Source organism: Phyllostomus hastatus, unplaced genomic scaffold, assembly GCF_019186645.2.
Source record: "Phyllostomus hastatus isolate PE091 unplaced genomic scaffold, TTU_PhHast_1.1 phas_contig_312, whole genome shotgun sequence".
In the NCBI taxonomy this organism is placed as follows: Eukaryota; Metazoa; Chordata; class Mammalia; order Chiroptera; family Phyllostomidae; genus Phyllostomus; species Phyllostomus hastatus.
The window spans coordinates 1,531,738-1,548,769 of record NW_025333849.1 but is presented as its reverse complement, the minus strand read 5'-3'; the positions used below and the strand labels follow the sequence as shown (position 1 = coordinate 1,548,769).

General features: G+C 43.1%; 1 protein-coding gene across 5 annotated transcripts in view; it reads right to left on the bottom strand.

Moving 5' to 3' along the window:
- Window positions 1–17,032, bottom strand: part of PTCH1 (patched 1) — a 69,339-nt gene that overhangs the window by 12,331 nt on the left and 39,976 nt on the right. For all 5 annotated transcript variants that reach the window (XM_045839796.1, XM_045839794.1, XM_045839795.1 and 2 more), the window contains 7 exons: window positions 12,923–13,041; window positions 11,897–12,299; window positions 11,178–11,487; window positions 6,235–6,377; window positions 3,939–4,122; window positions 2,210–2,490; window positions 479–616 (listed from right to left, as the gene is read on the bottom strand). In XM_045839796.1, coding sequence (XP_045695752.1) covers window positions 479–616; window positions 2,210–2,490; window positions 3,939–4,122; window positions 6,235–6,377; window positions 11,178–11,487; window positions 11,897–12,299; window positions 12,923–13,041 — 1,578 coding nt within the window. The remainder of the gene's footprint in view (window positions 1–478; window positions 617–2,209; window positions 2,491–3,938; window positions 4,123–6,234; window positions 6,378–11,177; window positions 11,488–11,896; window positions 12,300–12,922; window positions 13,042–17,032) is intronic.

The following is a 17,032-nucleotide window of genomic DNA, read 5'->3' as shown; positions in this document are numbered from 1 at the left end:
AGCACCCACACCTTTGCTCACCAGCCCCAGGGTGTCTCTGCGGCTGCCAACTTGTCTCACCTTCAATTATGCCATTCCCAATAAACCTTTGAGTGTGGTCTCATTTTACCCCTGCTTTATTACTGTGGTTTTTAACACTGTGTGTAGTTGTGTACACACACACTCACCACCTGTCTTGGGAACTTTAGGACCTGTGGTGATACTAATGACAGCACCAAACAAACAGGATCCTTCCTGGCTCAATACAAGTTCACCTTTGATGAACTTCTTAGATTCCCTAAGAGGGAAAGGAGTCTAGCCACATTCCAGCCACTCCTAGGAACACATGTGCCACTCAGAAGTCTGTTCACAGTGTGTGTATTGGGTGTATTCCTTAATGTTGAAGGAAAATGAAAAGGTTCCTAACTTGCAGACTATGAGAGATAGAGGAAATACATTGCTTTCTCATAGAGTTGTAAGTCGGCAACAGCTCCCATACCAGAGCAACGTGCACGGTGAATTCCACGCCTATGCCGACAGACGCGATCAGGATAACCACAGGCACAGCACTTAGCTTGATTCCGATGAGGCCCATCATGCCAAAGAGCTCGACTGTCATCAAAGCCAGGACTGTCACCTATAAGAAGGCACAGAAGTGAGTGGGTGGGCAAAAATACACTCTAGGTATGAAAAACAACAGAAGTATGAAAGTCCTGATGTGGCCTCAACTTCAGATCAAGAGCACTGACTTGCTGTAGCTTCTAACAACTGTTATCTAATTCAGCATCTCCCTGTTGGGAAGGGAGACTTTGAGACAAAATTTGTGGACAGCAGGAAAATTTTAGTGTGCTACTGCAAATTGTTTTTCCAATATACCTGCTCTAGAAAGCATAAAATTTTCCAAACTCCACCAGAGAATCTAGGAAGATTTATACAAATTGAGAATTTATCACTAGCTACAAATATAATTTAAAACAAGGTATTTCTTTCTGTTTTGATCTTAATCATCAGAGACCACCCATCGACTATGTAAATGAGCTGATATTTTAGAGTTTTTGGTTGCCTCACCCTCCATCCTAAAGACTGCTGATAGGGTGGGGTGAAAAAAAGTTCTTCCACCTAAAAGTAGCTTTGCTTTTGTTTGGAGCTCATGGACTAAGTGAGGATGACTCAGGAGCTAGTTAAGCAGGAGAAAGGAGACTTGTGGTCCGCTTATGCGGGTCAGATTACAATCCCCTTCACTTTGAAGAAATGTAGAGCAACTGGGGTGGACAAGACAAATGGTTATATCCAAGGAAAAGCTTCATTTGCATTTCATCTGCCTTATAAATGTTTGCGAGGGGATGGAAAGAAAATCTGTGAAGTAGATCGTGGAGTTTCTTGGGCCAAAAGGGAGAAAATACAAATAAAATAAACTTTACAATGTTTAGAAGAGGAAAGATCTTCCCTTCTTGGGGGAATGGCAGTGGGCAGTAGTGATAGGGCAAGGACGGTATAGTGAAAAACCCCTTTGCTTTCTTTCAATCAGCTAATGAAAGATGGACAACATCAATTGCTTAAGTACCATGAAAAGTCCTACAGACTAAACATTTACCTTTTAACAAAACTGCTGCGCAGACTTCTGGTGCAGAAATGAGACCTGGTCTCTGTTTTTATAATTTTGGCATTTTGAAGTCTATACCACAGTTCATGGAATTTAAACACTGCTGTGATTTTATTAAACTCTAAATAAAACTTTTTTCAAATGTGAGAGTATTATATGTGGAGAAAGGATGCCAAAAAAATAGGTGAGGAATACTAGTGCACCGTTTTCTCCCAATAATTAAAATACACTTAACACACACAAGCATTTTGTTCTAACTTCTCTGATTATATCCCTCTATTTAGCAGAACCTTATCTATATTAGGTCTGTGATTATCCCAAAACGATACGAATTAAACAAATTAGCAATGCTTTGAGTGCCTGTATTTCATAAATGCTAGGAGCTGTTATGGAAAATGTGCTTAAACAAAAAGTTTAAAGCTGTAGGGAAAGGGGGACACAGGATTAAGGCCATTAAAGGCTCTACCTAACCATGAACCTCACCACCTCCCGCAGAATAAATATAGTATGGATGATGCAATCTATACCCTCCTCCAGAGGCCCAGACATAAACAAAACTTCCCGGCTACAGAAAGAGCTATACTGAAAGGAATTTGACTTCCACAAAGACCCTTAGAATAAACTCACAATGATCCCGGCCGTCCAGGGGTTCAGGAGGAAGACGGCACAAACGAGAAACGTGCAGGCCAGCACCACGCTGATGGACAGTAGGAGCCAGTGGCGGAGGCCAATGTACTGCTCCCAGAAGAGGAAGGGGTAACCATTGGGGTAGCTGGAGAGGCCCAGGCTTGTGTAGTTGTTGCAGATGGTTCTGACTTTTTCGATTGCTTCCACGAAGTCTGAAGTGTCATGCAAGCCGTTGAGGTAGAAAGGAAACTGAGCATACTCGATGGGCTCTGCTGCTGGGACTGGACAGAGAGGGTGGAAGAGAGCAAGCCGTGGGTAAGGGGCTCCTGGCATACTGCGAAAGGCAAACAGATGTGTTCCAGGCATGGAAGAGATGTGACAAATTCTTACTGTTGACCATGCCAGATGTGTATCCCCAAATTCTCCATAATTACGACGAACAGAGAAAGAACTGTGTAAGAAAAGTTCTACTTACTGCACATCTTTCAACATCAAGAGCAAGCAATACCAATGATAGCCTTCAGCTCTATAGAATTTTAGTGTTCAGCTTAAAGTTTTTAAAGCAATAATCAACCTTTGACCGTTTTTTTTGGAGGGAGCCTGTGATCTGTATGTGTATTTACTTAACCTTTGATTTCAATGTTTTAGAAGCAGTCACTTTTGTAATGGGTCTAAACAACTTAAGAATTCAACTGTAGGGACGTTTTTTGTTCAACTGACACCAGTGAATATATTAAGTTCAAACTGTTTCTCTCAATCACTTAGGAGAAAAAAATAACTTGAAAGTCATGCTTTACAGAGAAAAACGCTTAACTTTCTGATCCTTTTAGTGATCTAAAACACTTAAACCCTCCATGTTTCTTTTCTAATGCAATGCTAAGTCTTCAGCAGTGGGGGAAGAAATCCTTACACAACAAGCATTTAGTTACTGCCGTTGTGTGTTCCAGACCCTTTGGGGTCAGTCAGTTGACTTGCTAAACATGATTTGCCCTATTATAATCTCAACTATAAATTTTCATTAAGACAAGCCTTGGCTGCTTGCCACAGGGCTCTGGGGTTTAGATGCAGGGACGTACAACCCACTCACTCCCCAGCCATGTCTGCCAAGGAACCTGTCTTCTTTCTCACGTCCTCCCTCAGCTTCATATCCAAGGTATACACTACTAAATATATCTCTAACACAAATGCAAATTAAATCCATACAGAACCACTTCCCAAAGACAGAGTGGAGAGGGGGAAGGAAGAGGATGCTGCTGTATACAGACTTTCCTGCTCTGGTTTAAACAGCTTTGACAGAGTACAGGTGCTTGGTGGCTTATAAGAATGACCCACCATGCCAAAAATCCCTCCACCACCAGAGTTGACAAAGTTAAGATAAACACATAATCCCTAGTGATAAAACCTTGCAATAGTAAAATAACACTCAACCTGGAGGCGTCCCCAACTTTCACAGGGAACAGCTGGTATTAAAGAGCTCTGCCTGGTAGATGTCTTCGAGTTAAAGCTACAAACAGAGATTAGAGACTTATTTCTCAATGTGAAAGAGCACGGGTTGTATTCTATTACGCATCCCCATCTGTCTTCTAGAGTTTTAAACTAAAAGCAATAGATTGTCCTGTTTACACTTTTGAACCCTGGGCAGCAGCAGAGGATGAAGGCTATGACTGAACTGAGAAGAACAAGCTAAGGCGGCTCCATAAGCTCGCAGGCCCTGGGTGAGGCTACTTACTTCTCAGCCTGGTTTCTGGCATGTAGTCAGCTTTATCGTGGACCCACTCTGGACGGTGAGGCCGGATGTTGGCCTGGGAGGCGGCGTAAGCCACTGGGTCGTTGCTGACCCAAGCGGTCAGGTAGATGTAGAAAGCGCTGGGATTAATGATGCCATCTGCATCCACCAGGCGCCGTTTAGTCAGCTGCAAAATGGGAAGAGCAGAGGCCTTTTAGGAGGGGGTTGGGGGTCAACACACTCCTGCCTAGTGCAAGAAGAGGCAGAGCCCTGCCCATAATTTGTAGCAAAGGCTGGAATACCCACTGTTTGCAAGTGTAAAAAAAAATCCCACCTGAACACCTTGGGTTTCTTTCAAAATGCACTGAACAGAGGATGCAAAAATTGGAGTGTTTATAACACACACACACACACACACACACACACACACACACACACACACAGTTCTGCAGATGGTTCAGGAATCAACTGAACCAATTAAATCTGAATGCTAAAAGACTGTCTGCAGCCAAGACGGAGAATGAACAATCTGGAGAAACATATTTATAGGAGGGGAAGGGGGGAAACCTGGCAAGAATCCCTATACACGTCTGTGTGCAGTTAACCTCTGCTGTTAACACTGAAGGAAATGCCACCCAGTAAATGGAGGAGAGCTATAAAAATAAAACAACATCTGTATAAATTTTGCTAACACTAGCCTCCTATGACCTGCGTATTCAAAAAATGCCCATCGCCAGAAAGTGGAGGGAACTGGCGCACAGCCACGGTCTCTCTGGGCAATCTTATTTCTGAGAGGTGGTCACAAGCAGGATGCCACATCCTATGCTGGACAAATACTATGCTCCCTCTAAGGTAGTCTTGTGGGCTTTGCTTAGGTGGAAATGCCATGAGAGAGATACGTACACACATACAAGTATATTTTTTCTTGTTTACTTTCGATTCAGGCCACGTTCCAATGCTTTTGGTCTTTTAGCAAAATAAAAACACCAGTGACAGCAGTTAACAGACAAAGAGTGAAGGAAGAAAGAGAGTGGAGAAGAATGAGAGAACTAAATTTCAGAGATCTGGATTCAATTAATCCACAGGATATGTAACAACTGTATGTCTTCAAGCCGTCTCTGGAATTACATAGTACAGCTCATGGCCTCCGTGCATGCAGCACCCTTTCTCCCTCCCAGGCAGAGGAAATGGTGTGTGTGTGTAGGGGGGAGGACAGCTGGCCCAATCACTTTTGTCCCACCAGTGTCCCTAGTCTCTAAAGCCCAGCCCAGCCACCAGCTATTCCTTCTCTCTCAGACAGGTTCCTATGCCCACATCCTTGTCAAACCTGACAGCACACGGCATGCGGCCATAAAGAACCGAGTTCACACTCCATAATAACTCTGAACAATGTACTTTGTAAATCTGTCACCTTTAATGCCAGCAAAAAAAGGGAGACAATAAACAGAGCTGCTGGGAAGATCATTAGCATGACGTTTTTCTGCCTGAAGGTGAAGCAAGTAAGCTACAAAGAGCAGAGGAAACAGGATCCAGGAAAGCCCATAGTGTTGGAGCCATTTGAAATCTGAAGGGTCTGAACACACTCCCCAACAAGCCTGAGGAATCAACAGGGATACACTGGAGTCAAAGTGTCGCAGTGAAGGTACAAACACAGTTGGAATACGATTACCAAACAGCAACAGCTCTTGTTACTAAGAGGCTGAATCCAATTATTTTCCAAGGGGTTGTATTTCTGTATGTCTTGCTCCTTACAGAGCAATCTGTCTGTCCTCCTCTATGCCTAGGGCCAGGGTGCCCCAAGGGAGTCAAATGCAACAAATCCTCCCATCCTTCTAGTAACCTTTCTGATCTCCTAACCCATTCCACCCTTCCTCCTAAATTCTGCCCATTCAAGTGACCACTATGCACCCATTTCATCTTTCCAAATTTGATGACAATCAAGACCAGTAAGGTAATAAACTAGAACTCAAAGCAAACAATGCAACACAGCATTTCTAACATGGAAGAGTGCCTGCACAGCCTCGACTGTACTTTGTTCTGTTGTTCTGACAGCTGCTCTGGAGGAGGTAAACACAGTGTCCCTGCTTGCAGAATGAGTCTCTCTGGCTTGCCTGTGGCCACACAATTAGCTGGTGGGATGAAGTGAATTAGAGCCAACTCAATGTTCTTCCAGCCCCTTATGCCTCAAGTCCCCAGAAATCACAGGCTGGGATCCCAGGCTATGAACCATAGCTGTCTCACCTGTGCCCTCCAACCCCCGACCCCTGACCCCCAGCTGGGTGTCAGGCAGTGAGAGTACCTGACTGACATCAATGGGTTTATCACGGCTGCCGGTCTGCACCAGGAGTTTATAGGCAAGGACCCCATCTTCTGATCCGTTTTTGTAATTGTTTGGCAGGATTTTCCCAGTTTCCCAATCACTGTCAAATGCATCCTGAAGTCCTAGAAAAGGCAAGTGCGAAATATGTTAGAACCCTTCAGCAAAAGGACCCTGGTCCTAATGGGGTGGCTGAGGACTAAGAGCAGGGTAGGGTGTTGTGGGACATCAGCAGCACATTCTTTGTTATACTTATATTTGTCTTCAAGTCAAATGACAACTAGATTTTTCCTGAGTGAACTTCAGGATGCTAATAATCACTGCTTTAAAGGTGGGAATAATTATTCCTAGGAAAGAAATAAATGTTTTACTTTTTTAAAAAGTAACTTCTTTTCCTCCATGACTATTCTAAAAGAAAGTGTGAGAGTGAGAGAGGGGAAAGGGAGAGAGAGAAGGGAGGGAAGGGGGGGTAGAGAGAGAGAGAAAGAGAGAGCGACAGAGAGAGAATGAGGTAGACACACCAGGCTTATTAACTGTTTCATGCCACTGTCTGTCTGGTGCTGAGCCATGGGTTCTTCAATACAACCAGAAATTCCACTAGGAGGGGAAAAACACATTCAAACGCCCAGCTTCAAACAGCAACTCAGCTGCTTCTAGCTCAGGGTGAGTGAACACGATTCTGTCAATTTGTTCCATCTGTTCAACTTGTGCAGCTAATACAAGCTGTGGGATCTGCTGCCAGGTTGTGTAAAGATCACAGCCAACACCTATTCACTCTTGACTGTTCTCTTCCTCTTTGCCACCCTTCCTTAGGAGAGGGGGTGTGGAGGAGAGAGTAGGCAGGGAGCCTGTGTGCGTGTGTATGTGCCGGGAAATACCTCACAGGGTAAATTTGGATCAGATTGAGAACAGGAAGCCACAGGCCAATACAAGGGGGCTCTGTGAGAACAGATGACAAACCGCAAGTCCAGGGAGGGGAAAGAAAGAGCACATTGGGTTTGGGGGATGGGCAAGCCCACCAGCCCACCACACACAGCTGCGCTTGGCCTCTGTAATCAAAACCATCATTACAGACCTGATGGTTTGGCTACAGCTGTAAAGAGATAAGCGTGTTGGAAGAGAAAACAGGGCCTTGGTGACCTGGCCTTGAGGTCTGAGCCATCCCAGTGTGCACACACTCTCCTCTGACACCCCCACCCCCTTTCCACTGCCCTGCTCCCCTCAAATCACCTCCCAAGTAGAGTTCTATGCCCAGCAGCTCAGGAAACCACATCTTGAACAAGCTGTACATGCATGGGTTAGACGTGGCCAGTGAGAAGGAGAAGGGTTTATTTCATTTCACGACATGCCTAGAGGGACTTCAAAGACACCCCCCAAAAAGTGGGTCCTGTTAGTGCTCAAAATGGTTAAAATCCTGGGATTCAAAATGGGGGGAGAGGGGAGCACAGGATCCTGCTTCTGTGTCTGTCTCTCTTTAAACTAAGCCTTCCTTCCGACATTGCTGTGGGCATTGTTTTTATATGAACAATTTGGGGATGAGGACTATGGGCTCAGTGGTGAAAGAAGGCCCTGTTAGGGGGAGTGTGGAGGAGCGGCAACAGTGAGACCACCGGGTCGGCGGGCTCCCAGCGCTCACAGAGGCTGGTTTTCATAGCAAGGCAGGCACACAACAGCCTGTATTAAACAGATGTCATTTTATTACCTAAAGCCGGTTTTTTTGGGGGGGGGTTTTGAAAAAAAATAAACAGGAGAGGAAAATCAACCCCGCCCTCCTAAAAAGAGAGGCCTGATCTGTTTTCCTCACAACAGAATTTTCATCACTTCAAGGCTTGTATGGTCCTTTAACCCTTTCCCTCTTGACCTGTTAATCCTAAGGAGCAGCTCATGCTTAGTGAGACCTGGGCTGTCTAGGCATTTCACGTGGATTAGCTCTAGTTTAATTCCTACAACAGCCTTGTGAGATGGCCTTGTGAGACTTGGAAAGGTAAAACTACATGAGGGAGGCACCCAGCAGGCATGTGTTGGAGCTAAGCTCTGGACCCAGGCAGCCTGACTCCACAGCTGGCTTGAGCCACTGATGCTCTAAATTACTCTGAACACAATAAAGTGCCCAGGAAGGATTTGCTGAAAATGCACGGAAGATTAGTAGAGCTAACACAGGCACCAATAACGTCTGGTGGCACACAGGGGGCATCCGAACTCTGATTATAGTTTAAAGGTAGTGAACATGCTAAAAATTTTGGCATGCCATAGAGTGAAACAAAGGAAGAAAGATCCGGTTTGGGGAGGCCCATCCTGCTGGCAATACGGTTCCACTCATCATCCATGCTGGTGGCCCCCACGTGGCATTTACTCTCCTTGGAATGAGAAACAGTCACTGACTTAATGGAAAAGTTAAGTCCTTATAATTAGTGTATTATTTTCTGACTAATCACCAAAAGCTCAAGTAACAATGGGCTGGCCTAAGTGCACGTACCACCCGTGACTCTGGGCAAGAAACAAGGGCAAGGATTTGCTTCTCCTGCCCCTTGGTCAACATTTTATATTCTAACATATGCACACTGCAGAAAACACTGTGACATTTTACTTATTTTACAGCAGCAAAATATGAAAAGTTTTAGGTAAAACTCTCATTTTATACTAATTATTTCCTGGTGAAAAGTTCTGAGCTAATTATCCCAACTGCCAATGGGACTTTGATATGGGACCCTGAAAAGAAAATATTAACTTAAATTTTATTTGCATAAGTCAGTGTGAAATATAAACAAATACCATTTGCATATATGACACACAATGTGGTTTTTATCCCCAACTTTATTTGCATGTGTGTTTAAGGATAACACATGGGATAATTTCTGTATTGCCATTTTGTATTTTTATGAGTTTAACCCTCACAACTATTGAAATATTGATCAAGACCAGGGCGATAATATGGTTTTCAATGATAAGTCCATTGACAACCCACAAGGGCTCCACCACTGAACAGCCACACAAACTGTTTTGAAGGAGAGATGATTCAAGGACAGCTGCTTCCTTGCAGGAAATGTTCAAAGACCAAATCAACCACTGGATGGGCCCAAAGTACCTCTAGGTGGCCAAGGGTCCTAGTATCTGGCCATTCTGTATCCAGTGCTCTGCCGACCTCCTGACAGTCAGATGAAGTTGGTTCTAAGGCTGACTGGGACCCTGACTTAGGAGCATTCAATGGATCTCACTTGGTCTAGGTGGGTATGGCTCACTTAGCAATCAAAACATGATTTAAATGCACTTTTATAAAGAAAGGATTCTCAAGTCCAACTGCTTTAGGTCTTTAAAGGTCTGAAGGCACAGATATAATTTACAATACACTATAAAAAGGTTAACCCTCTGTACTGCCTGGAGACAATACCACTCAGCCCCTTTCCCAGACTCCACCAAACATGCCATACTGAGCATCCACAGGAATGGCTAGAGACACTGAAATCAATTCTACAGCAACCCTTCTTTGCTCAAATCCTGGCAGTGCACTGCAGATCTCTTTGTCATGTGTGGCAAGTTATTTGCATGTCTTTGGCCCATGGAGGGAAAAAAATGAAAAGCAGGGAATCTCTCAACTGTCTGATCCTCTTTTGACTCATTATTCCAAAAATACTCCTTCTCAATAAGACTAGAAACAAATTCAAATTAATCGTATGAGCATGTTAAAAATATTTGTATCATGTAGTTTTCTTTGTTTTCCTCAAAAAAAGGGGTCAAATCTGACATAAATGTAATGAACAAGTCAAAGCCAGAAACTGTATTGAACAATTTTCAATCGATGTTTACCATTTCATGCAGGGAAACTGGCTGCTTAATCTTTACATGCAAATATATTGACTTAAGACCAAAAAACAGGCACTTAAATTTGTGTTTAAACAAGTCTAATTAAGTGGGAAATTAAGACAATCATTTGGATAACTTAAGCCAAAAAAATGTTGGGGGCCATAATTATTTGGGTATTTCAGTAATAGCATTTTTGCTTGAATTGTGTGGATAATTATCTTGATTCTCCACTTCACTTTCCATGTGTCAACACAGAATAAATGAACAGATGTTCTTGGAATCACTGAGTACATTCATATTCAGTCAGCAGTTAGGACCAAGTTTAGGTCTTTTTTTTTTTCTCCAGCTAACAACTATTCCCTAGAGATGTTTCCAAGAGCAAGGTAAGAAGCTATAAAAGGCATTTTCTTTAAATTTTAATTGAATTTATTAAGGTGACATTGGTTCACCAAGACCATGCAGGTTTAAAGTCTACAACTCAATGAAACATCTGCCCACTGCGTCAGGCACCCATTGCCCCAAGCGAAGTCTCTTTCCATCCCCTTTCTCCTCCATGTTGCTCTCCTCTACCTACCCCATTTTTATGAAATCCTGTGAAATGTGATTAAGAATTTTTAAGTTTACCTCATAGCATTTTATGCCAAATCAAAAGAGAGTCAAAATATGGAATGTTAAATTGTATTCACCGATGATGCAAAACCTACTGGTGTAGTAGTAGCTATAATTTGGCAGGGAGTCAGCCTAGAAATTCCATCAACACTCTGTTTTCACTTGGTCACCCAAACTAGCAATCATCCCCCCTCAAAAGAACTCTAGAAGTATCCAGCTCCATAGTTTATAATGTACGTTCCCATCTCCTAATGCACACTCATAAATTCTCACAGAAGTTCCCGAGTCAACCAGAGAACTGTTTGCATTGTTTTATAGGTAAAAGCCAGTTTTGGGAGGCTGCCCCAGAAACAGTCTATTTAAGAACTTCAAGCAACACTTAGAAGTCAATGAAATGTGTCAGTGTTACATTATAATCTAACCCTTTAAGGAAGGGAACAAAAGGAAGTAGTGGGACCTGAACACACCATAGACCAAGCACTGACAAAGGACGATGCCCTCCAGCAGCATCTTACCTTGAAGCCAGTCTCGGAAGTAGTGCAGCCACATTTTGGGAAGCTGTTTATTTTCTTCCAACATGACATACTTCACATTACTGAAACTCTCATGAAGGTCGTAGAGTAAGTGCTGGATATTTGGGTAGTCTGCTTTCTGTGTGACTATATACATGTTGTAGAAAGAAAAGTATTTAAATTGTGCTGCAATAAAGTCATATTCTCTGGTTTCCCGAGGCACAATGTCTGTGAGGTCCAGTCCATCGCGCACTCGGGTGGTCCCATAGAGGCTGACGCCCAGCAAGCCCAGGAAAAGAAAGATCACCACAACCTGCAACAAAGTACAGAGCCACAATGTCAGACCCTGAAGGATGTTGCTGACTCTCCCTGAACAAAGAAGCTGTTTGGTTTATGCCTCACTTTTGCCATCATGCTGGCCCAGCCCTGGCATGCAAATGTCATTCTCCCAGGGGGGAAAACATAAAATCATAAATCATCACATTTTTAAACAACCTCATGAAGAATTAAATGTTTAAAATGTTAAGGAGTTGACCTACATTCACAGAAACACTTACTACCTAGACAGTCACTCCTGCAGAAGATGAGCTCATTAAAATGGCTCTATGCCATCTCTGGACTGGTCCCTTAGGAGGGCTGAACTACCTTACATCCAGTGAATTCCCAAGGAACCTGTCTGTTGCTTCCTCAAGACAGGAAGAGACTTCTATTTGGGAGATTACCTTGGCTTTTGGTTTCAAGAGGAAAGGAGCATAGTGTTTCTCAGCAAAAGATGAGAGTGTCCACTTGGTACAAGGGGGCTCCAGGCAGTGGAGGCCAGAGTCAGAGAACTGGGAGAGCAAGTCCCTTGTGGAGCTTGTGCTTTCGGGGCTCTGGCAGCTGAGGGTGTCCTGCGTCACAGTGACAGGCTGCACAGAGATCTCGGAGAGTGGCTCGGCGGTTGTGTAGTACACATGCGTGTGGGGGTCGTACTCTGTGCGGAGCTGCACCGTGGACTGCATGGTGATCTGCGTCTCGTGGGCAAAGCTGTGGCTGCTGTATGGGGGCGGAGGGCTGGAGCGGGTGCCGTCATGAGTCTCTGTGTAGGCCTGAGGTTCAACCTGAATCACTCTGCTGACACAGGGGCTGAAAAGGGGGGAAATGTGTTGTAAAGGTCACTGAAACAAGGGAAATGCTTGCATTTCTGCCAATGACTAACAATATCCATGTCACACAGCTCTGATTAAGGAGAGAAACAGCAGACTGGTTAACTCCACAAACATCACCTGATTTCTCTATCTGGATGCAGACGCAAGCAAACCAAAGGAGGCCAAATGGATAGCTGATCCCGAATTTGGCTCATGAAATCAAGTTATATGCTGATGAACCCTTGAAGGCATAATTCCTTTAAAAAACAGCTAAAAGGCTCTATTTTTTCCAGATCGGTGGTTTTCAACCTTTGTTCTGCCCTGCTCCATAGAGACATAACACACTCCTAACAATGAGCAATATTAGTTTATGATAGAAGTAAGTAATTATGAGTATCACAACCTTGAGGCTATGAGAATGTTTGGTCTGAGGGGTAGAGAACCCCAGTGATTCTGCTATGCCCCCAAGGAAGGGTCCTCTGTCCATTATCTCTGCTGCCTCCATTGCACTGGTACAAGCCCTGTGAGGTGTGCTTCCTTCCAAGTCTACAGACTAAAGTGTTCTCTAAATGTTACCACTTTGTACCCAAGAAATGAGGCTGCTGCAGCTAGAAAATATACCTTGTGAAACAGCAGAAAATATCCAATCTCCTGTCCTCACGTCGATACAAATCCATGCTGAGAATTGCGGGAAAAATGAGTAGAACCATAGCAAAATTGAAGACCACCACTACAGCCGCCTGGGGGCAGAAAAAAAAATGTAGAGGTCACCAGTACATCTCCTCCCAGTCAGAGGACTGCTTTGAAAATAAAGGTGCTTTAAACATCCTTCTCTCACTTTCCTATTCAAGTGTTTAAACCTGAAATAGATGTTAAAAGTTTCTCATCACTTTGCTTTTCCTTCACCATTAAAAGATCATCTGAGTGGACTAGGCCCCATCATCCTGGTCCTTTCCATGGACCCAGATGATTCCATGAACCTGTAAGGTAAAATGCAGGAATGAAACTAGCATCTTGCTAGCAACTGAACTAGACCAAATCTGCAAAGGCAGAACAGAGAAGATATTTGACATGCTTTAATTTAAAATGAAAAGGAACATTTCCCTTTCACAATATTTCTGAGACTTCATGCAGCCCTGATTTTACACTTAGAAAGTTTATATATAAGATGGATTGAGTATATTAAAATGTCACCTTTAAAACATGAATAAAATTTCAAACACGTCCCCTGAGGTTTTTAATAGGCACATTCCAAATAGCCCCTGGAGCAGCCTGTGGGGCATGTGAGTGCAGTAACATAAAAGGTCAAGGAGAGTTAAGCAGAAAGAAATTCCTGTGTGTGATCATAGTATGCAGAATAAATAAGTACAGATTCAAAAGTCACTCTATAACCTAGAATAAACATGGGGCAGATTCTGTAGTGCTTTGGCAAATCTCCTGCTGACCTAGTAAAAATCACACAATTGGGCTGTTAATACAAGAAAGTCAGCAGAGGACAGTTGAAAGGCTCCCCAGTTCAGAAAGGCGCAGTGAGAAACAGCACAATGAAGAAATGCAACTGCAATGCTAAGCAACCAAGAAATCATCAGAAATTTTCTTTCTTTTTGACAATTTAACCTCTTGGAAGGTTTTTCAAAGAACTGCTTAGTTCTAAAACCTTCTCAAGACTGGGCACACATCTTGAGCTGAGAGAAGAAATCTGACACCCTACCAAAAATCCTAAGAACTTTGCAAAGAACTTTGAATGGTAAGTGAGAATTTATGCTCAAAGTGAAATTGCAAGCCCAAGTTCTAGAGATGCCTTTCAATAATCAGTTCCCTGTCAAGTGTACAAAACCAAAAAATAACCAGGAAGCTCCTACTAAAAATGACCTGACCCTTATCTTCTTAGACTGTGAGGATTCCTCATCAATTCAAAATATATGAACACACATAAGGTACTTTAAAGACCTGCAAGATAGGCTGATATTAACAAGCATATTACTATTTTGCCAAAAAGAGTCACCTAACAGATAAGTACTTTAAAAAGAAAAGCCAGGGCACTATGCTGGGTACTGGAGACCCAAAGATAAGTAAGACAAAATCCTGCTTTCAGGGACTTACATAGCCAGACCTATAAACAAATTACAATTTAGGCTGATTAATGTAGTTAAAGTACGTACAGGGTTCCACTGCAGCTCAGAAAAGGGAGGGAGCACGTGCAGGTGGGGGTGCATGTGGGGTGGGGTGGGTAGTCAAGGAAGATTTTTCAGGGAGATGCAGAAGGCAAAAGAGGACTCTGGCAAGACCCCGAGGGAGAAATGTGCAATGTAGAGGGAATCCGAAAGGTGAAGTCTAAGAGGGACACACCTGGCACAAGCTATTGAGCACTGGTGGGTTTAAAACTGCTAGGGAAAGAGAAAGGGGAAAGGAGAAGCCATGGCAGATTAGGTAGCTATACATGATGCATTAGATTCCTGCAGCAACCAGGAGGCAGACATTCACGTTGCTTCTGACGCTATTATCTAATAAAGACCTGCTGGTGCAGAGGAAGGTCACCTGCCTGAGGTTACCCAGTAAATCAGGTTCAAATGTGGGCTTGATGCCTGTGCACTCAGCCCAACCGAGAACTGGGATTTTTTGTTAGATCTGGTCACCCACGCAGGGGAGGGGGACGTGGGTTGGGGGAGGACTCCTGACCAATCAGACAATAGGATTCTGGGAAGAATGGGGGTGGAATCCTTTCAGCTTTTTTTACAGTCATTTTTGGAATTAAGGAATACAACATAGATAAGAAACTGGGTATCTCAGTTTGAACAGAGGATGAGGGCAGAGACTATGAAGACCAACCATGCAGACACACACACAGGGCCCAAGTGTGCGGCCCTGGCAGCCACGATGACACGAAGGCATTCCACGGGGCCCAGGAATGAACTGGATACCAGCCTCATGCATCGAAGAAATGTGATGAGCATCCTGCTCTGTCTCTTGGTGGACATGAAGCAATGAGAGAAGAAACCCAAAGCAGTATCCCATCTAAACTCACTTCTCAAATGTTATTTTCTCATTGTCTGAAGACAAATAATAAGTTCAGCATTCCGTAAAGTACACCAAAACAATAAAAACAAACAGCAAAGATTTCTCAGTAAAGAAAAAAGAAGTGTCCTCCTGGAGCAAAGGCAAGTTTAAGAAATTATACGTAATTCTAAAAAGATGACAGGGAAGATTGTACACTGTCAATCAATTCTAATTGTGCTTAAAATCAATGTCCCTGCAAGCATCTATAGTGGCCCTGCTGAGACACTTGCAGAGCACAGAGACAAAGTGGCTCTGCCTAGAGAGGCCCTCATCTAAACCCTCTGACCATCTGGAACAATAAGGCATTCTTTTCTGGGAGTTTCACTGAAGAACACATACCATTCAGTTACCAGCAGAGCCCCAGTACAAGGCACTGGTCCTCAAAAGAGTTACAGCTGTTGCCACTGCTTTCTAGTGCAGACATGGCATTTGGACATATGGATGAAGATTGACAAGAAGGTGTGAAATGGCTTTCTTGGGGGGAAAAATCTATATGTTTTGGAAAGGCCACAAAATTAGGAAAGTTCCATAGGGAAAATTCCTAAGTTAACATAGGTTTATTATTGGACAGAACCACTTTGGGTTTCTCCCCCTTTTGATGCTTAATATGTAGCACTCTAAAAATATAAATACAGATGAATGCCCACAGTCACAACTTAACACCGGGCACGAAAGGAAAGAAAATCTGCATGATGGTTCATTTCAAATGTCAATACATTTAAAAGGGAACCAGAATTACAGTTTCTGATGATCACTGCAAAACTCATGGTACAGTGTCTTGTTTTTTTTTTCTTATATTTTCTTCTTTTTTAAACATTTGTTTGTTTGACAGAGAATGAGCTGGTGTCACGAGAAGACACTCTTTAATATATGAGGACTCCTGGAAGCTGCTGATGCAATTTTCTAAAGTGATACTCCAACTGTCTTGGGATAGAAATACAAAACCCAGAGTACTCATTTTGCCTCAGTCAGGTGCTTACCTTGGAAGAACTTAGTGTACTGGATTTTCTAAAAGGCGTTAGGGAAACTCATGTAGCGTTTCAGACCACCACACCATAGGAAACCATGAAAGGAGAGTATGCCTTGATGAATCACCAGTGTATACTGAGAGAGAAGAGAAAATGAGAGAGAGAACAAGACGACAAGCAGGAGCATGAGGCAGAGCAGACAAAGAACAGCGAGGGAGAGGGCAAGCAGGAAGGAGAGGTGGGAGAGAGGGTCCCACTACTAAAGACTCTAGAACAATTTCTTGGTTCCAGAACCTGCTGCATTTGAAACAATAATGGGATGTCAAATGGAGTTGCTCAGATGCACATCTATGCAAAAAGGCATTCTAAAGCTTCAGTTGCACCAATAACTCAGAGGGCATCTTTTAGTCATCTTTACTGATCTTCCTTAATTACTAAGCAGTCAGATGTATTTTCTTTTCCCTGAGCTTTGGTCCCAATTTCAGATTTAACTTTACCCATTTATTCACCTACCATTTCTATTTTTATATATATTTATAACAAAAATAAACCTTTTCCTATTGGTTTAAATATTTTTCTTTTAGGAGCTGGTGGTCATAGTGATTGGTCCAACCAAACACTAAATATTAAACAAGTCTAGTGTTCCAAACACAGTAGGGTCTTTAGTTGCTTTATCAGTAATTGGAAAAATGAAATTCAAATATGA